Source organism: Salmo trutta, chromosome 17, assembly GCF_901001165.1.
Source record: "Salmo trutta chromosome 17, fSalTru1.1, whole genome shotgun sequence".
Taxonomy (NCBI): Eukaryota; Metazoa; Chordata; class Actinopteri; order Salmoniformes; family Salmonidae; genus Salmo; species Salmo trutta.
In genome coordinates, this window is record NC_042973.1 from 1485172 (window position 1) to 1506915 (window position 21744).

The 21744-nt window shown below is 48.7% G+C and overlaps 1 protein-coding gene across 1 annotated transcript in view; it reads left to right on the forward strand.

Moving 5' to 3' along the window:
• atp10a (ATPase phospholipid transporting 10A) overlaps positions 1–21744 on the forward strand; it is a 144998-nt gene that overhangs the window by 108690 nt on the left and 14564 nt on the right. The window contains exons 14-18 of the mRNA XM_029697368.1: positions 3810–4158; positions 10151–10227; positions 10840–10965; positions 16275–16475; positions 21012–21092. Of these exons, the coding sequence (XP_029553228.1) occupies positions 3810–4158; positions 10151–10227; positions 10840–10965; positions 16275–16475; positions 21012–21092 (834 nt within the window). The remainder of the gene's footprint in view (positions 1–3809; positions 4159–10150; positions 10228–10839; positions 10966–16274; positions 16476–21011; positions 21093–21744) is intronic.

A 21744-nucleotide genomic window follows, 5' to 3' on the forward strand; every position in this document is an offset into this window, starting at 1 on the left:
AAAATAGCTTTTCGGTGAAAGCACATTTTGCAATATTCTAAGTAGATAGCCCGGCATCACAGGGCTAGCTATTTAGACACCCACCAAGTTTGGCACTCACCAAAGTCAGATTTACTATAAGAAAAATTGTATTACCTTTGCTGTTCTTCGTCAGAATGCACTCCCAGGACTTCTACTTTAATAACAAATGTTGGTTTGGTTCAAAATAATCCATAGTTATGTTCAAATATCCTCTGTTTTGTTCGTGCGTTCAAGACACTATCTGAATGGTAAAGAAGGGTGATGCGCACAACGCATTTCGTGACAAAAAAAATCTAAATATTCCATTACCGTACTTCGAAGCATGTCAACCGCTGTTTAAAATAAATGTTTATGCCATTTTTCTCGTAAAAAAGCGATAATATTCCGACCGGGAAAGCGTGTTTAGGTTCAAAGAGAGAGAAAATAAAAACATGGGGTCGACTCGTGCACGCGCCTCCGTCCCATTGTCCTCTGATACTTACCAAAATCGCTAATGTTTTTCAGCCAGTGGCTGGAATTACATCATTCAGCTTTTTCCCGCCTTCTGAGAGCCTATGGGAGCCGTAGGAAGTGTCACGTTACAGCAAAGATCCTCAGTTTTCATTAAAGAGAGCCAAGAAGAACAAGAACTTGTCAGACAGGTCACTTCCTGTAAGGAATCTTCTCAGGTTTTTGCCTGCCATATGAGTTCTGTTATACTCACAGACACCATTCAAACAGTTTTAGAAACTTTAGGGTGTTTTCTATCCAAAGCCAATAATTATATGCATATTCTAGTTTCTGGGCAGTAGTAATAACCAGATTAAATTGGATACGTTTTTTATCCGGCCGTGCAAATACTGCCCCCTACCCCCAACAGGTTAAAAAACTAATTATAATTATACCAAATGTTTCCTGATCTTATATCTCTCCGATATAGGACAGACACTTCAGAATTTACTTTCAGATTTTTTTGGGGGGTGACTATCTGTTGTTCCATGTAGTGCAGGGTTACCCAACTGGCGGCCCGAGGGCTGAATTTAGCCCGCAGGTGGTTTTATTTGGCCCCCCAAGTTTTCTGAGCAAAACAAATATAGTTTTTTTTTATGTGTGGAATTTTCAATGTTGGATGGAAGGAGCAGCCCGACAGGATGCTCTCGATTGTGCATCTGTATAAGTTTGTCAGGGTTTTGGGTGACGAGCCATATTTCTTCAGCCTCCTGAGGTTGAAGAGGCGCTGTTCCACCTTCTTCACCACGCTGTCTGTGTGGGTGGACCATTTCAGTTTCTGTGATGTGTACGCCGAGGAACTTAAAACTTTCCACCATCACTACTGTCCCGTCGATGAGGATAGGGGAGCTGCTCCCTCTGCTGTTTCCTGAAGTCCACGATCATCTCCTTTGTTTTATTGACGTTGAGTGAGAGGTTCTTTTCCTGACACCACACTCCGAGTGCCCTCATATTGAAGCATGTGGGGACAGCAGACTGGGATAGGGAGAGATTGAATATGTCCGTAAACACACCAGCCAGCTCTAAGGACGCGGCTAGGTATACCGTCTGGGCTAGCAACCTTGCGAGGGTTAACACGTTTAAATGTTTTACTCATGTTGGCCACGGAGAGGAGAGGTTGGAGGGGGGCGCTGTCCTTGTTAGCGGGCACTGTATTATCCTCAAAGCGGGCAAAGACATTGTTTAGTTTGTTTAGTAGTGGTTTCTTTGCTGCAATTCGACCATGAAGGCCTGATTCTCCTCTGAACAGTTGATGTTGAGACGTCTGTTAGCATTTATTTGGGCTGCAATTTCTGAGGCTGGTCACTCTAATGTACTTATCCTCTGCGGCAGAGGTAACTCTTGGGGGTCTTCCTTTCCTGTGGCGGTCCTCATAAGAGCCAGTTTCATCATAGGGCTTGATGGTTTTTGCAACTGCACTTGAAGAAACTTTCAAACTTTCAAAGTTCCGTATTGACTGACCTTCATGTCTTAAAGTAATGATGAACTGTCATTTCTCTTTGCTTATTTGGGCTGTTCTTGCCAAAGTATGGACTTAGCCTTATTTGCTAAAAGACCATATTCTGTATACCACCCCTACCTTGTCACAACACAACTGATTGGCTCAAAGGCATTAATTAAGAAGGAAAGAAATTCCACAAATTAACTTCTAACAAGGCACACCTGTTAATTGAAATGCATTCCAGGTGACTACCTCAGGAAGCTGGTTGAGAGTGTGCAAAGCTGCCATCAAGGCAAAGGGTGGCTACTTGAAGAAACTCAAATATAAAATATATTTTGATTTGTTTAACACTTTTTTGGTTACTACATGATTCCATATGTGTTATTTCATAGTTTGTCTTCACTATAATTCTATCCATGTCCTGCGTGAAACAGAATATTACAGTTCTTCAGGTCCTGTTGATAGGATAGTCTTGAGCGGAGCTCATCCAGTTTATTCTCTAGTGATTGTCCGTTCGCTAATGGAATGTACAATCGAGGCAGTTTTTTTCACTCGCCAACGTAGTGTCTTCAGGATGCTGGCTCATTTTCCCCCTCTTGCGCCGCCACTTCCTCTTTCGAGTCCCGGGTATTGGCAGAATGTCCTGCTTACTCCGTTAAAGTAGAAATTTACATCCAAATTGAGGTTAGTGATCGCTGTTCTAATGTCCAGAAGTTGTTTTCATACATAGGAAATTATGGCGGAGACATTATGTACCAAAACAATTAAGATCAGTCTAAAATGAACTGAATTGATCAGTTCATTTTGATCAGTAAAACGGCTTGTATCCACTGCAGCACCATCTAAATGGAGGAGAGTTTCTATTACAGCTATGCCTGTCTCTCTCTCCCTGTCTGTTTCTCTCTCTCCCTGTCTGTCTCTCTGACCCTATGCCTGTCTCTCTCCCTGTCTGTCTCTCTCTGACCCTATGCCTGTCTCTCCCTCTGCCCGTCTCTCTCTCCCCCTCTGCCCGTCTCTCTCCCCCTCTGCCCGTCTCTCTCCCCCTCTCTGCCCGTCTCTCTCCCCTCTCTGCCCGTCTCTCTCCCCCTCTCTGCCCGTCTCTCTCTCCCCCCTCTCTCTCTCCCCCCTCTCTCTCTCCCCCTCTGCCCGTCTCTCTCTCCCCCTCTCTCCGTCTCTCTCCCCCTCTCTCCGTCTCTCTCCCCCTCTCTCCGTCTCTCTCCCCCTCTCTGCCTGTCTCTCTCCCCCTCTCTGCCTGTCTCTCTCCCCCTCTTTACCTGTCTCTCTCTCCCCCTCTCTGCCTGTCTCTCTCTCCCCCTCTCTGCCTGTCTCTCTCTCCCCCTCTCTGCCTGTCTCTCTCTCCCCTCTCTGCCTGTCTCTCTCTCCCCCTCTCTGCCTGTCTCTCCCTCTCTGCCCGACTCTCTCTCCCTCTCTGCCCGTCTCGCTCTCCCTCTCGGCCCGTCTCTCTCCCCCTCTCTGCCCGTCTCTCTCCCCCCTCTCTGCCCGTCTCTCTCCCCCCTCTCTGCCTGTCTCTCTCTCCCCCTCTCTGCCTGTCTCTCTCTCCCCCTCTCTGCCTGTCTCTCTCTCCCCCTCTCTGCCTGTCTCTCTCTCCCCCTCTCTGCCTGTCTCTCTCTCCCCCTCTCTGCCTGTCTCTCTCTCCCCCTCTCTGCCTGTCTCTCTCTCCCCCTCTCTGCCTGTCTCTCTCTCCCCCTCTCTGCCTGTCCCTCTCTCCCTCTCTTTCTTTCTCTGCCTGTCTCTCTCTCTCCCTCTCTCTCTCTCTCTCTCTCTCTCTCTCTCTCTCTCTCTCTCTCTCTCTCTCTCTCTCTCTCTCTCTCTCTCTCTCTGTCGGTCTCTGCAACAGGAGGCGATGGCAGTCCTTCTAGAGGAGAGTCTACACTACATCCAGGCTAAGTTCCTGTCCTCGGATCCTTCCAGATCCTTTCAGAAAGACTACGCTCCCGCCTACTCCTTCCCCCCTCCTCCTCCTTCCTCCTCCTCCTCCCAGACCCAGTCCTTCCTGGTGCACCGGCTGGGTTTGGTGATTGACGGGCGGACGCTGGCCTACGCGCTGGACAGCAGCCTAGATGAGAAGTTCCTGGCGGTGGCGAGGAGCTGTCGGTCAGTCCTCTGCTGTCGCTCCACGCCGCTGCAGAAGAGTATGGTGGTTAAACTGGTCCGGAACAAACTGAAGGTCATGACGCTGGCCATAGGTAGGTGCCAGTCTAGTTCCTCAACGTTCCTCAACGCTGGCCGTAGGTAGGTGCCAGTCTAGTTCCTCAACGCTGGCTATAGGTAGGTGCCAGTCTAGTTCCTCAACGCTGGCCGTAGGTAGGTGCCAGTCTAGTTCCTCAACGCTGGCCATAGGTAGGTGCCAGTCTAGGTCCTCAACGCTGGCCATAGGTAGGTGCCAGTCTAGTTCCTCAACGCTGGCCATAGGTAGGTGCCAGTCTAGTTCAACAACGCTGGCCATAGGTAGGTGCCAGTCTAGTTCAACAACGCTGGCCATAGGTAGGTGCCAGTCTAGTTCCTCAACGCTGGCCATAGGTAGGTGCCAGTCTAGGTCCTCAACGCTGGCCATAGGTAGGTGCCAGTCTAGGTCCTCAACGCTGGCCATAGGTAGGTGCCAGTCTAGTTCCTCAACGCTGGCCATAGGTAGGTGCCAGTCTAGTTCCTCAACGCTGGCCATAGGTAGGTGCCAGTCTAGGTCCTCAACGCTGGCCATAGGTAGGTGCCAGTCTAGTTCCTCAACGCTGGCCATAGGTAGGTGCCAGTCTAGTTCCTCAACGCTGGCCATAGGTAGGTGCCAGTCTAGGTCCTCAACGCTGGCCATAGGTAGGTGCCAGTCTAGGTCCTCAACGCTGGCCATAGGTAGGTGCCAGTCTAGTTCCTCAACGTTCCTCAACGCTGGCCATAGGTAGGTGCCAGTCCAGTTCCTCAACGCTGGCCATAGGTAGGTGCCAGTCCAGTTCCTCAACGCTGGCCATAGGTAGGTGCCAGTCTAGTTCAACAACGCTGGCCATAGGTAGGTGCCAGTCTAGTTCCTCAACGCTGGCCATAGGTAGGTGCCAGTCTAGTTCCTCAACGCTGGCCATAGGTAGGTGCCAGTCTAGTTCAACAACGCTGGCCATAGGTAGGTGCCAGTCTAGTTCCTCAACGCTGGCCATAGGTAGGTGCCAGTCTAGTTCCTCAACGCTGGCCATAGGTAGGTGCCAGTCTAGTTCCTCAACGTTCCTCAACGCTGGCCATAGGTAGGTGCCAGTCTAGTTCCTCAACGCTGGCCATAGGTAGGTGCCAGTCTAGTTCCTCAACGCTGGCCATAGGTAGGTGCCAGTCTAGTTCAACAACGCTGGCCATAGGTAGGTGCCAGTCTAGTTCCTCAACGCTGGCCATAGGTAGGTGCCAGTCCAGTTCCTCAACGCTGGCCATAGGTAGGTGCCAGTCTAGGTCCTCAACGCTGGCCATAGGTAGGTGCCAGTCTAGTTCAACAACGCTGGCCATAGGTAGGTGCCAGTCTAGTTCCTCAATGCTGGCCATAGGTAGGTGCCAGTCTAGTTCCTCAACGCTGGCCATAGGTAGGTGCCAGTCTAGTTCCTCAACGCTGGCCATAGGTAGGTGCCAGTCTAGTTCCTCAACGCTGGCCATAGGTAGGTGCCAGTCTAGGTCCTCAACGCTGGCCATAGGTAGGTGCCAGTCTAGTTCAACAACGCTGGCCATAGGTAGGTGCCAGTCTAGTTCAACAACGCTGGCCATAGGTAGGTGCCAGTCTAGTTCCTCAACGCTGGCCATAGGTAGGTGCCAGTCTAGGTCCTCAACGCTGGCCATAGGTAGGTGCCAGTCTAGTTCAACAACGCTGGCCATAGGTAGGTGCCAGTCCAGTTCCTCAACGCTGGCCATAGGTAGGTGCCAGTCTAGTTCAACAACGCTGGCCATAGGTAGGTGCCAGTCTAGTTCCTCAACGCTGGCCATAGGTAGGTGCCAGTCTAGTTCCTCAACGTTCCTCAACGCTGGCCATAGGTAGGTGCCAGTCTAGTTCCTCAACGCTGGCCATAGGTAGGTGCCAGTCTAGGTCCTCAACGCTGGCCATAGGTAGGTGCCAGTCCAGTTCCTCAACGCTGGCCATAGGTAGGTGCCAGTCTAGTTCCTCAACGCTGGCCATAGGTAGGTGCCAGTCTAGGTCCTCAACGCTGGCCATAGGTAGGTGCCAGTCTAGTTCCTCAACGCTGGCCGTAGGTAGGTGCCAGTCTAGTTCCTCAACGCTGGCCATAGGTAGGTGCCAGTCCAGTTCCTCAACGCTGGCCATAGGTAGGTTCCAGTCTAGGTCCTCAACGCTGGCCATAGGTAGGTGCCAGTCTAGTTCAACAACGCTGGCCATAGGTAGGTGCCAGTCTAGTTCCTCAACGCTGGCCATAGGTAGGTGCCAGTCTAGTTCAACAAAGTTTTTTTATTGAATCTTCAACGGTTACAGTGACACACCTAATCATTCAATGTTTTTTCTTTATTTTTGCTATTTTCTACATTGTAGAATAATAGTGAAGACATCAAAACCATGAAATAGCACATGGAATCATGTAGTAACCAAAAAAGTGCTAAACAAATCAACATATATTTTATATTCTTCAAAGTAGCCACCCTTTGCTTTGATGACAGCTTTGCACACTCTTGGCATTCTCTCAACCAGCTTCATGAGGCAGTCACCTGGAATGCATTTCAATTCACAGGTGTGCCTTGTTAAAAGTTAATTTGTGGAATTTCTTTTCTCCTTAATGTGTTTGAGCCAATCAGTTGTGTTGTGAAAAGGCAGGGGTGGTATACAGAAGATAGCCCTATTTGGTAAAACACCAAGTCCATATTATGGCAAGAACAGCTCAAATAAGCGAAGAGAAACGACAGTCCATCATTACTTTAAGACATGAAGGTCAGACAATGCGAAAAATTTTAAGAACTTTGAAAGTTTCTTCAAGTGCAGTCGCAAAAACCATCAAGTGCTATGATGAAACTAGCTCTCATGAGAACCACCACAGGAAGGAAGACCCAGAGTGCTGCATCAGATGACCTAGCCTCCACAATCACCTGACCTCAACCCAATTGAGATGGTTTGGGATGAGTTGGACCGCAGAGTGAAGGAAAACCAGCCAACAAGTGCTCAGCATATGGGGGAACTCCTTCAAGACTGTTGGAAATGCATTCCAGGTGAAGCTGGTTGAGAGAATACCAAGAGTGTGTAAAGCTGTCATCAAGGCAAAGGGTGGCTCCTTTCAAGAATCTCAATTATAAAATATATTTGGATTTGTTTAACACTTTTTTTGGTTACTAGATGATTCCTTATGTGTTATTTCATAGTTTTGATGTCGATACTATTATTCTACAGTGTAGAAAATAGTAAAAAAAAAAAAAAAAAAAACATTGAATGAGTAGGTGTGTCCAAACTTTTGACCGGTATTTTTCTTATGTTACAGCCTTATTCTAAAATGGATTAAATAAAATAAGAAAATCCTCAGCAATCTACACACAATACCCCATGATGACAAAGCGAAAAATGTTGCTAATTTATAAAAAATGATTCTTAAATGGAAGAAGTTTGGAACCACCAAGACTCTTCCTAGTGCTGGCCGAACGGGCAAACTGAGCAATCGGGAGAGAAGGGCCTTGGTCAGGGAGGTGACCAACAACCCGATGGTCACTCTGACAGAGCTCCAGAGTTCCTCTGTGGAGATGGGAGAACCTTCCAGAAGGACAACCATCTCTGCAGCACTCTACTAATCAGGCCTTTATGGTAGAGTGGCCAGACAGTAAAAGGCACACAACAGCCCGCTTGGAGTTTGCCAAAAGGAACCTAAAGACTATCAGACCATGAGAAACAAGATAATCTGGTCTGATGAAACCAAGACTGAACTCTTTGGCCTGAATGTCAAGCATCACATCTGAAGGCAACATGGCACCATCCCTACAGTGAAGCATGGTGGTGGCAGCATCATGCTGTAGGGAGGTTTTTCAGCAGCAGGGACTGGGAGACTAGTCAGGATCGAGGTAAAGATGAATGGAGCACAGTACAGAGAGGTCCTTGATGAAAACCTGCTCCAGAGCGCTCAGGACCTTAGACTGGGGCGAAGGTTCACCTTCCAACAGGACAACGACCCTAAGCACACAGCCAAGACAACGCAGGAATGGCTTCGGGACAAGTCTCTGAATGTCCTTGAGTGGCCCAGCCAGAGCCCGTACTTGAACCCGATCAAACATCTCTGGAGAGACCTGAAAATAGCTGTGCAGCAACGCTCCCCATCCAACCTGACAGAGCTTGAGAGGGTCTGCAGAGAAGAATGGGAGAAACTCCCCAAATACAGGTGTGCCAAGCTTGTAGTGTCATACCCAAGAAGACTCGAGGCTGTAATCGCTGCCAAAGGTGCTTTAACAAAATACTGAGTAAAGGGTCTGAATACTTATTAAATGTGATATTTCATTTATTGATTTAAAAAAATAAATTATAAAAAATTAAAAAAAATATTTCTTCCTTTGTCATTATGGGATATTGTGTGTAGATTGGGGGGGGGGGACAATTTAGTCAATTTTAGAATAAGGCAGTAACTTAACAAAATGTGGAAAAAGTAAAGGGGTCTGAATACTTTCCGATTGCACTTGTGTGTATATTTAATAGCATACACAATATAATATATATACACATAACATTAGCATACACAATATAATATTGGAAAAAGCATGTTGTGTCAAGTAATTTTCTAACCAATTACAAGATGCATTATTTTCATGAAATCCCAGCTGTTAGTCAGAGTTATTGACTTAGCAGTTGTTCTCAGTAGGTGATTGGTAGATCAAAGTGTTGTGTACCAGTACAGTATATCAGCTGCTACAGTACACATCAAATTCATGTACTCTTTGTAATTTCCTGTATTCTCCCACCACATACACCAGCTGTCTGGTACAGTAACCTAAGTACAGTAACCTTCGTGGCAGGGCGCCGTTTCCTCTATGAAGCGGTAGGGTATTAGAGCTGACCATGGAAAATAGAACTGTGACTTACTGAGGTCTTCCTCTGTTTACTGACTGTTACTGCTGGTGGGGGTCTTCCTCTGTTTACTGACTGTTACTGCTGGTGGGGGTCTTCCTCTGTTTACTGACTGTTACTGCTGGTGGGGGTCTTCCTCTGTTTACTGACTGTTACTGCTGGTGGGGGTCTTCCTCTGTTTACTGACTGTTACTGCTGGTGGGGGTCTTCCTCTGTTTACTGACTGTTACTGCTGGTGGGGGTCTTCCTCTGTTTACTGACTGTTACTGCTGGTGGGGGTCTTCCCCTGTTTACTGACTGTTACTGCTGGTGGGGGTCTTCCCCTGTTTACTGACTGTTACTGCTGGTGGGGGTCTTCCTCTGTTTACTGACTGTTACTGCTGGTGGGGGTCTTCCTCTGTTTACTGACTGTTACTGCTGGTGGTGGTCTTCCTCTGTTTACTGACTGTTACTGCTGGTGGGGGTCTTCCTCTGTTTACTGACTGTTACTGCTGGTGGGGGTCTTCCTCTGTTTACTGACTGTTACTGCTGGTGGGGGTCTTCCTCTGTTTACTGACTGTTACTGCTGGTGGGGGTCTTCCTCTGTTTACTGACTGTTACTGCTGGTGGTGGTGATGCTGGTGGTGGTGATGCTGGTGGTGGTGATGCTGGTGGTGGTGATGCTGGTGGTGGTGATGCTGGTGCAGTTGGGAAGCTCAGTTGTTTTTCTGTCGTTGCTGTTTTAGCACTAAGGTGGAGTACAGAGGACAAGGGGTTTGAGCTGCTAGCACCTCTTACTGAGTGTCTCTCTCTCTCTCCTCCCTCTCCTCTCCCTCCCTCTCCTCCCTCTCTCTCCTCCCTCTCCTCTCCCTCCCTCTCCTCCCTCTCTCTCCTCCCTCTCCTCTCCCTCCCTCTCCTTCCTCTCACTCCTCCCTCTCTCTCCTCTCCCTCAATCTCCTCTCTCCTCTCTCTATCCTCCCTCTCTCTCTCCTCCCTCTCCTCTCCCTCCCTCTCCTCCCTCTCCCTCCTCCCCTTCCTCCCTCATTCTGTCCCTCCCTCATTCTCTCCCTCCCTCATTCTCTCCCTCATTCTCTCCCCTCTCTCTCCCCTTCTCCCTCCCCCTCTCCTTCTCTCCCCTCCCTCCCCCTCTCCCTCCCTCCCCCTCTCCCTCCCTCCCTCTCTCTCCCTCCCATTAATCTCAGGTGATGGTGCTAATGATGTCAGCATGATTCAGGTGGCTGATGTGGGCGTCGGCATCTCAGGACAGGAGGGCATGCAGGTAAGGAGAAACGGGGCCGTGATGCGGGGGGGGATGGAGAGGGGGAGACAGGGGAGGGGGAGAGAAGTAGGAGAACCACAGAGGGGGGAGCAGGAGAACCACACAGAGGGGGGAGAAGGAGAACCACACAGAGGGGGGAGAAGGAGAACCACAGAGGGGGGAGCAGGAGAACCACACAGAGGGGGGAGAAGGAGAACCACACAGAGGGGGGAGAAGGAGCAGGAGAACTTAAATGTCAGGAATTGTGAAAAACTGAGTTTAAATGTATTTGGCTAAGGTGTATGTAAACTTCCGACTTCAACTGTATGGGAGGTTATCAAAATTGGATTTGTTTTGGAATTCTTCGGGGGTGGGGGGGGGGGGGGGCTGTGTAATCTGAGGGAAATATGTGTCTCTAATATGGTCATACATTTGATAGGAGGTTGAAACTAGATCCTAAAATCTGCAATGTCTTCGCAACCCCCGAAAAGCACTGGTTCAAAGCTCGCGACCCCCCCCCCACCCACACACACACACACTAAAACATCCCAAAACAGCAGTTATCTATGGAAATGTCCTTACATCTGTCGTCTCTGTGTCGTTCTCTCTCTGAGTATGTGTGTGTCTCTACAGGCTGTGATGGCTAGTGACTTTGCCCTTCCGCGGTTCCGGAACCTTCAGAAGCTCCTGCTGGTCCATGGCCACTGGTGTTACTCCAGACTGGCCAACATGATACTGTACTTCTTCTACAAGAACGCTGTGAGTCTCACACACACACACACACACACACACACACACACACACACACACACACACACACACACAACTAAAAGTAATGGTTGGCCTTGCGATCGTCTGCTGGGGGTAGAACAGTGGGGATTCAACATGTAGAATAACCAGGAAATGAACAGTGGGGATTCAATATGTAGAATAACCAGGAAATGAACCGTGGGGATTCAACATGTAGAATAACCAGGAAATGAACAGTGGAGATTCAACATGTAGAATAACCAGGAAATGAACCGTGGAGATTCAATATGTAGAACAACCAGGAAATGAACAGTGGAGATTCAACATGTAGAACAGTGGGGATTCAACATGTAGAATAACCAGGAAATGAACAGTGGAGATTCAACATGTAGAATAACCAGGAAATGAACAGTGGAGATTCAACATGTAGAACAACCAGGAAATGAACAGTGGGGATTCAACATGTAGAATAACCAGGAAATGAACAGTGGAGATTCAATATGTAGAATAACCAGGAAATGAACAGTGGGGATTCAACATGTAGAATAACCAGGAAATGAACAGTGGGGATTCAACATGTAGAATAACCAGGAAATGAACAGTGGGGATTCAACATGTAGAATAACCAGGAAATGAACAGTGGGGATTCAACATGTAGAATAACCAGGAAATGAACCGTGGGGATTCAACATGTAGAATAACCAGGAAATGAACAGTGGGGATTCAACATGTAGAATAACCAGGAAATGAACAGTGGGGATTCAACATGTAGAATAACCAGGAAATGAACAGTGGAGATTCAACATGTAGAATAGTGGGGATTCAACATGTAGAATAACCAGGAAATGAACAGACGGCTGATGTTTGGTGGTCAGAGGATGACCATCTGCTGCTATTGGTCGGCACGGTGTGTGTGTTGTCCTTTAAGAGCTTCCCAGCACCTCATTCCAACCCTTTAAGTTAGCTCTTATTGATTTAAGGAATATAAACATATGTCCTGAATAAACATTTAATCAAATACCAAATTTGATGTATTTTTTTAATTGATTATTTAATTGATTATCTCGTAACCATTAGGTCGTATTGAGCTAATGATTGGGCCGATCCATAGATACGTAGTGTGCACTGAATCACACTTTTGCCAACCACCAACATTTTTAAACAAGGTTAAATCAAAATCAAATTGTGTTTGTCACATGCTCCGAATACAATTTGTGTAAACGTTACTGTGAAATGCTTGCTTATGAGCCCCCCTAAAGCCCGCCTAAAACAATTATTATTAAAAATAGTAACATGAGGAATAAAATACACAAGATTTCAGCTAAATACAGGGTTCAAAAGGTTCTGCTGTCCCACTCCGATAAAGATTAATACCTGATCGCCATATCAACCCAACATATCGTACAGTTGAAGTCGGACGTTTAACATACACTTAGTTTGGAGTCATTAAAACTTGTTTTTCAACCACTCCACACATTTCTTGTTAACGAACTATAGTTTTGGCAAGTCGGTTAGAACATCTACTTTGTTCATGACACAAGTCATTTTTCCAACAATTGTTTACAGACAGATTATTTCACTTATAATTCACTGTATCACAATTCCAGTGGGTCAGAAGTTTACATACACTAAGTTGACTGGGCCTTTAATAAACAGCTTGGAAAATTCCAGAAAATGATGTCATGTCTTTAGAAGCTTCTGATAGGCTAATTGACATAATTTGAGTCAATTGGAGGTGTTCCTGTGGATGTATTTCAAGGCCTACCTTCAAACTCAGTGCCTCTTTGCTTGACATCATGGGAAAATCAAAATAAATCAGCCAAGACTTCAGAAGAAAAATGTAGACCTCCACAAGTCTGGTTCATCCTTGGGAGCAATTTCCAAACGCCTGAAGGTACCATGTTCATCTGTACAAACAATAGTACGCAAGTATAAACACCATGGGACCACGCAGCCGTCATACCGCTCAGGAAGGAGACGCGTTCTGTCTCCTAGAGATGAACGTACTTTGGTGCGAAAAGTGCAAATCAAACCCAGAACAACAGCAAAGGACCTTGTGAAGATGCTGGAGGAAACAGGTACAAAAGTATCTATATCCACAGTAAAACGAGTCCTATATCGACATAACCTGAAAGGCCGCTCAGCATGGAAGAAGCCACTGCTCCAAAACTGCCATAAAAAAGCCAGACTACGGTTTGCAACTGCACATGGGGACAAAGATAGTACTTTTTGGAGAAGTGTCCTCTGGTCTGATAAAACAAAAATAGAACTGTTTGGCCATAATGACCATCGTTATGTTTGGAGGAAAAAGGGGGAGGCTTGCAAGCCGAAAAACACAATCCTAACCATGAAGCACGGGGGTGGCAGCATCATGTTGTGGGGGTGCTTTGCTGCAGGAGGGACTGGTGCACTTCACAAAATAGATGGCATCATGAGGTAGGAAAATTAGGTGGATATATTGAAGCAACATCTCAAGACATCAGTCAGGAAGTTAAAGGTTGGTCGCAAATGGGTCTTCCAAATGGACAATGACCCCAAGCATACTTCCAAAGTTGTGGCAAAATGGCTTAAGGACAACAAAGTCAGGATGTTGGAGTGGCCATCACAAAGCCCTGACCTCAATCCTATAGAAAATTTGTGGGCAGAACTGAAAAAGCTTGTGCAAGCAAGGAGGCCTACAAACCTGACTCCGTTACACCAGTTCTGTCAGGAGGAATGGGCCAAAATTCACCCAACTTATTGTGGGAAGCTTGTGGAAGGCAACCCGAAACGTTTGACCCAAGTTAAACAATTTAAAGGCAATGCCACCAAATACTAATTGAGTGTATGTAAACTTCTGACCCACTGGGAATGTGATGAAAGAAAGAAGAGCTGAATTAAATCATTCTCTCTACTATTATTCTGACATTTCACATTCTTAAAGTGGTGATCCTAACTGACCTAAGACAAGGAATTTTTACTAGGAATAAATGTCAGGAATTGTGAAAAACTGAGTTTAAATGTATTTGGCGAAGGTGAATGTAAACTTCCGACTTCAACTGTATGTGTATTTTTGGCCCTGTTTTTAACAACCTACACTAAATCAACTTGGCTTAATATGGCGATCAGGTATTGAATGTTCGACTGTACATAGTTATACAGGTTCACATACAGAACAGATCCTCGTCATAAAGAACGTTGAATAAACAGACATGAAACAGCCAACATCATCAGGCTTGATAAATGAGCTGCGCTTCTGGAATGTTCTCTGAAGATATGATGTCCCCGTGTGGATTCGCTGGGCTCTTCCCCCCCCTCTCTGAGTCCTTTCAATTGCTGCTCAGCGCTCAATGACTCCGTGACTCAATGACTCAATGACTCAGCGCTCGGTGACTCTGGGACTCGGGGACTCCGTGACTCGGGGACTCCGTGACTCGGGGACTCCGTGACTCGGGGACTCCGGGACTCGGGGACTCCGTGACTCGGGGACTCCGTGACTCGGGGACTCCGTGACTCGGGGACTCCGTGACTCGGGGACTCCGTGACTCGGGGACTCCGTGACTCCGCGACTCGGGACTCCGTGACTCAGTGACTCCGCTACCGTTTTGTAGTTCTTTTGTCTGGAACAGTAATCAAAGCAAACGACACAACAGGCAATCTGGCAATTTGTAATTTTTTTTCCAGGAGGGGAGTTAGCCTGCATGCTGCTATTTAGACAAGCTATACGTACACAGTATATCAACAAGCCAGATACAGACAGCCAGTCAGTAGCGATTTAATGGGCAAACGTTGGCTATTGGGAGGCAGTATTTTTTCAGCAACTCTGGCTGTGGCAGCGTAACTAATGAAGATGACATCACACAAAACCCTGTTAGTTTTGGTCCAATGCGTAGACTGTGTCTTGCTTGTACTACAGCAATATCCGTTAAGACAGACAGCCTTCATAAAGTGTATATAGATTTTTGGGGGGGAATGTTGGTTGAAATCTCCACCAAGTTTTGATTTGATTTCAGCGGTTCAGAAATATAAGGCGGATAGAGACATGGCTACATCATCGTGTTTATCAAACTGGTTTCAGCTTCAGAAGAGAAGTACAGCACCGTTCAGAAAAACAAGGCAACACACACAGCACCAGTCAACAGTTTGGACTCACCTCCTCATTCCAGGGTTTCTGTTTTCTACATTGTAAAATAATAGTGAAGACATCAACACTATGAAATAACACATATGGAATCATGTAGTAACCAAAAAAAAAGGGTTAAACAAATTCTTCAAAGTTTGCCTTGATGACAGCTTTGCACGCTCTTGGCATTCTCTCAACCAGTTTCATGAGGTAGTCACCTGGAATGCATTTCAATTAACAGGTGTGCCTTGTTAAATTGTGGAATTTCTTTCCTCCTGAATGTGTTTGAGCCAATTAGTTGTGTTGTGGCCCTATACAGCTCGCTGAGTGTCGTCTTACTGACAGCATTTGTTTTTATTTTCCTTGCATACAGAATATTACATAACGGTTAATTCTGATCTTTGTTATATTATTATTTCGAGTGGCAGCCCGATACAGGTACAGGAATGTATGAATGTATGAATATATCTGAATGTTTCTGAGTGTTATACCTGTAACCTCCCTACCTCTCTCCTTCTCTCTCCCTCCCTCTTCCTCTCCATCCCTCTCTCTCTCTCCTTCTCCCTCTTCCTCTCCCCCTTTCCCTCCCTCTCTCTCTCCCTCCCTCTTCCTCTCCATCCCTCTCTCTCTCTCCTTCTCCCTCTTTCTCTCCCCCTTTCCCTCCCTCTCTCTCTCCTTCCCCCTCTTCCTCTCCCCCTCTCCCTCCCCCTTCCTCTCCCCCTCTCCCTCCCCCTTCCTCTCCCCCTCTCCCTCCCTCTCCCCCCTCTCTCTCCTTCCCTCTCTTCCCCTCCCCCTCTTGCTCCCTCTATCTCTCCTTCCCCCCTTCTTCTCCCTCTCTCTCTCCTTCCCCCTTCCTCTCCCCCTCTCCCTCTCTCTCTCCTTCCTTTTCTCCCTCTCTCTCTCTCTCTCTCTCTCCCCCCTCTCTCTCTCTCTCTCCCTCCCTCTCTCTCCTTCCTCTCTCTCTCTCCTCTCTCTCTCCTTCCTCTCCCCCTCCCTACCTCTCCTCCTCTCTCCTTCTCTCTCTCTCTCTCTTCTCTCTCTCCTCTCTCTCTCTCTCTCTCTCTCTCCTCTCTCTCCCCTCTCTCTCTCTCTCCCTCCCTCTCTTCCTCTCCCCATCTCCCTCTCTCTCTCCTTCCCTCTCTCTCTCCTTCCTCTCCCCCTCCCTACCTCTCTCCTTCTCTCTCTCTCTCTTCCTCTCCCTCTCTGTCCTCCCCAGATGTTCGTAGCACTGATCTTCTGGTACCAGTTCTACTGTGGTTTCTCTGGGTCAGCCATGATAGACCAGTGGTATCTGATCTTCTTCAACCTGATGTTCTCTGCCTTCCCTCAACTCGTCACCGGGACCCTGGATAAAGATGTATCCTCGGAGACCCTCCAAGATCTGCCTCAGCTCTACATGAACGGACAGAACTCAGAGGTGTTAATGACTAGTGATAGATTAGAACTACGTTAGTTCTACGTGAACGAGTAGAACCCAGAGGTGTTAATGACTAGTGATAGATTAGAACTACGTGAGTTCTACATGAACGAGTAGAACCCAGAGGGGCGAACAGCCATGTTGATATGTAAAGTAAATAGATAATGTGAATATATTTGTTTATAACTAGTGACTAGATAACATGCATATATACATTTATATTTTAGTCATTTTTAATTAATATATTTTATGATAGTGATTATCTTGTCTGGTATCTATTAAAGAGATACCAGGAAATATATACCAGGAAATATATTCATTGGATCAAGATAACACACTTTAAAAGATGAGGAAGTTATTCTTCTGTGCTTTCGTTCCTCTGGACAGCAGCATGTATATCCCCATTAAGTTGTAGTTGTAATCCATTGTGGGGGGAAAATAGACTCCAGGGACAAAAGTTTCAACTGAAGGACATGTTTATGAAACTCTTTGATAGAACTCATAGAGCTGGCTGTGGTCCAACGGGGACATCATACCCAGCTGGCTACGGTCCAACAGGGACATCATACCCAGCTGGCTACGGTCCAACAGGGACATCATACCCAGCTGGCTACGGTCCAACAGGGACATCATACCCAGCTGGCTGTGGTCCAACAGGGACATCATACCCAGCTGGCTGTGGTCCAACAGGGACATCATACCCAGCTGGCTGTGGTCCAACAGGGACATCATACCCAGCTGGCTGTGGTCCAACAGGGACATCATACCCAGCTGGCTACGGTCCAACGGGGACATCATACCCAGCTGGCTACGGTCCAACGGGGACATCATACCCAGCTGGCTACGGTCCAACGGGGACATCATTCCCAGCTGGCTGTGGTCCAACAGCGACATCATACCCAGCTGGCTACGGTCCAACGGGGACATCATACCCAGCTGGCTACGGCCCAACAGGGACATCATGTCCAGCTGGCTGTGGTCCAACAGGGACATCATACCCAGCTGGCTACGGTCCAACAGGGACATCATACCCAGCTGGCTACGGTCCAACAGGGACATCATACCCAGCTGGCTGTGGTCCAACAGGGACATCATACCCAGCTGGCTGTGGTCCAACAGGGACATCATACCCAGCTGGCTGTGGTTCAACAGGGACATCATACCCAGCTGGCTACGGCCCAACAGGGACATCATACCCAGCTGGCTGTGGTCCAACAGGGACATCATACCCAGCTGGCTACGGTCCAACAGGGACATCATACCCAGCTGGCTGTGGTCCAACAGGGACATCATACCCAGCTGGCTACGGTCCAACAGGGACATCATACCCAGCTGGCTACGGTCCAACAGGGACATCATACCCAGCTGGCTACGGTTCAACAGGGACATCATACCCAGCTGGCTTCGGTCCAACAGGGACATCATACCCAGCTGGCTACGGTCCAACGGGGACATCATACCCAGCTGGCTACGGTCCAACAGGGACATCATACCCAGCTGGCTACGGTCCAACGGGGACATCATACCCAGCTGGCTACGGCCCAACAGGGACATCATGTCCAGCTGGCTGTGGTCCAACGGGGACATCATACCCAGCTGGCTACGGTACAACAGGGACATCATACCCAGCTGGCTACGGTCCAACAGGGACATCATACCCAGCTGGCTGTGGTCCAACAGGGACATCATACCCAGCTGGCTACGGTCCAACAGGGACATCATACCCAGCTGGCTACGGTCCAACAGGGACATCATACCCAGCTGGCTACGGTCCAACAGGGACATCATACCCAGCTGGCTGTGGTCCAACAGGGACATCATACCCAGCTGGCTGTGGTCCAACAGGGACATCATACCCAGCTGGCTGTGGTTCAACAGGGACATCATACCCAGCTGGCTACGGCCCAACAGGGACATCATACCCAGCTGGCTGTGGTCCAACAGGGACATCATACCCAGCTGGCTGTGGTCCAACAGGGACATCATACCCAGCTGGCTGTGGTCCAACAGGGACATCATACCCAGCTGGCTGTGGTCCAACAGGGACATCATACCCAGCTGGCTACGGTCCAACGGGGACATCATACCCAGCTGGCTACGGTCCAACAGGGACATCATACCCAGCTGGCTACGGTCCAACAGGGACATCATACCCAGCTGGCTGTGGTCCAACAGGGACATCATACCCAGCTGGCTACGGTCCAACGGGGACATCATACCCAGCTGGCTACGGCCCAACAGAGACATCATGTCCAGCTGGCTGTGGTCCAACGGGGACATCATACCCAGCTGGCTGTGGTCCAACAGGGACATCATACCCAGCTGGCTGTGGTCCAATGGGGACATCATACCCAGCTGGCTGTGGTCCAACAGGGACATCATACCCAGCTGGCTACGGTCCAACGGGGACATCATACCCAGCTGGCTACGGCCCAACAGGGACATCATGTCCAGCTGGCTGTGGTCCAACGGGGACATCATACCCAGCTGGCTGTGGTCCAACAGGGACATCATACCCAGCTGGCTGTGGTCCAATGGGGACATCATACCCAGCTGGCTGTGGTCCAACAGGGACATCATACCCAGCTGGCTGTGGTCCAACAGGGACATCATACCCAGCTGGCTGTGGTCCAACGGGGACATCATACCCAGCTGGCTACGGTCCAACAGGGACATCATACCCAGCTGGCTACGGTCCAACAGGGACATCATACCCAGCTGGCTGTGGTCCAAAGGGGACATCATACCCAGCTGGCTACGGTCCAACAGGGACGTCATACCCAGCTGGCTACGGTCCAACAGGGACATCATACCCAGCTGGCTACGGTTCAACAGGGACATCATACCCAGCTGGCTACGGTCCAACAGGGACATCATACCCAGCTGGCTACGGTCCAACAGGGACATCATACCCAGCTGGCTGTGGTCCAACAGGGACATCATACCCAGCTGGCTGTGGTCCAACAGGGACATCATACCCAGCTGGCTGTGGTCCAACAGGGACATCATACCCAGCTGGCTGTGGTCCAACAGGGACATCATACCCAGCTGGCTGTGGTCCAACAGGGACATCATACCCAGCTGGCTGTGGTCCAACGGGGACATCATACCCAGCTGGCTGTGGTCCAACAGGGACATCATACCCAGCTGGCTGTGGTCCAACGGGGACATCATACCCAGCTGGCTACGGTCCAACAGGGACATCATACCCAGCTGGCTACGGTCCAACAGGGACATCATACCCAGCTGGCTGTGGTCCAATGGGGACATCATACCCAGCTGGCTACGGTCCAACAGGGACGTCATACCCAGCTGGCTACGGTCCAACAGGGACATCATACCCAGCTGGCTACGGTTCAACAGGGACATCATACCCAGCTGGCTACGGTCCAACAGGGACATCATACCCAGCTGGCTGTGGTCCAACAGGGACATCACACCCAGCTGGCTACGGTCCAACGGGACATCATACCCAGCTGGCTGTGGTCCAACAGGGACATCATACCCAGCTGGCTACGGTCCAACAGGGACATCATACCCAGCTGGCTACGGTCCAACAGGGACATCATACCCAGCTGGCTACGGTCCAACAGGGACATCATACCCAGCTGGCTGTGGTCCAACAGGGACATCATACCCAGCTGGCTGTGGTCCAACAGGGACATCATACCCAGCTGGCTGTGGTTCAACAGGGACATCATACCCAGCTGGCTACGGCCCAACAGGGACATCATACCCAGCTGGCTACGGCCCAACAGGGACATCATACCCAGCTGGCTGTGGTCCAACAGGGACATCATACCCAGCTGGCTGTGGTCCAACAGGGACATCATACCCAGCTGGCTACGGTCCAACAGGGACATCATACCCAGCTGGCTACGGTCCAACAGGGACATCATACCCAGCAGGCTGTGGGACATCATACCCAGCTGGCTACGGTCCAACAGGGACATCATACCCAGCTGGCTGTGGGACATCATACCCAGCTGGCTACGGTCCAACAGGGACATCATACCCAGCTGGCTGTGGTCCAACAGGGACATCATACCCAGCTGGCTACGGTCCAACGGGGATATCATACCCAGCTGGCTGTGGTTCAATGGGGACATCATACCCAGCTGGCTACGGTCCAACAGGGACATCATACCCAGCTGGCTACGGTCCAACAGGGACATCATACCCAGTAGGCTAAGGTCCAACAGGGACATCATACCCAGCTGGCTGTGGTCCAACAGGGACATCATACCCAGCTGGCTGTGGTCCAACAGGGACATCACACCCAGCTGGCTACGGTCCAACAGGGACATCATACCCAGCTGTCTGTGGTCCAACAGGGACATCATACCCAGCTGGCTGTGGTCCAACAGGGACATCATACCCAGCTGGTTACGGTCCAACAGGGACATCATACCCAGCTGGCTACGGTCCAACGGGGACATCATACCCAGCTGGCTACGGTCCAACAGGGACATCATACCCAGCTGGCTTCTCTGAGGGTTGTTGTTGATGTGAAATGCTCATGTTTTTGTGTTTCAGGAATACAAGCCATATATGTTCTGGATGACCATGATCGATGCCTTCTACCAAAGCCTGGTCTGTTTCTTTATACCCTACTGTGTGAGTTAGGATTGGTTACTTTATACCCTACTGTGTGAGTTAGGATTGGTTACTTTATACCCTACTGTGTGAGTTAGGATTGGTTACTTTATACCCTACTGTGTGAGTTAGGATTGGTTACTTTATACCCTACTGTGTGAGTTAGGATTGGCTACTTTATACCCTACTGTGTGAGTTAGGATTGGTTACTTTATACCCTACTGTGTGAGTTAGGATTGGCTACTTTATACCCTACTGTGTGAGTTAGGATTGGTTACTTTATACCCTACTGTGTGAGTTAGGATTGGCTACTTTATACCCTACTGTGTGAGTTAGGATTGGCTACTTTATACCCTACTGTGTGAGTTAGGATTGGTTTCTTTATACCCTACTGTGTGAGTTAGGATTGGTTACTTTATACCCTACTGTGTGAGTTAGGATTGGTTACTTTATACCCTACTGTGTGAGTTAGGATTGGTTACTTTATACCCTACTGTGTGAGTTAGGATTGGTTACTTTATACCCTACTGTGTGAGTTAGGATTGGTTACTTTATACCCTACTGTGTGAGTTAGGATTGGTTACTTTATACCCTACTGTGTGAGTTAGGATTGGTTACTTTATACCCTACTGTGTGAGTTAGGATTGGTTACTTTATACCCTACTGTGTGAGT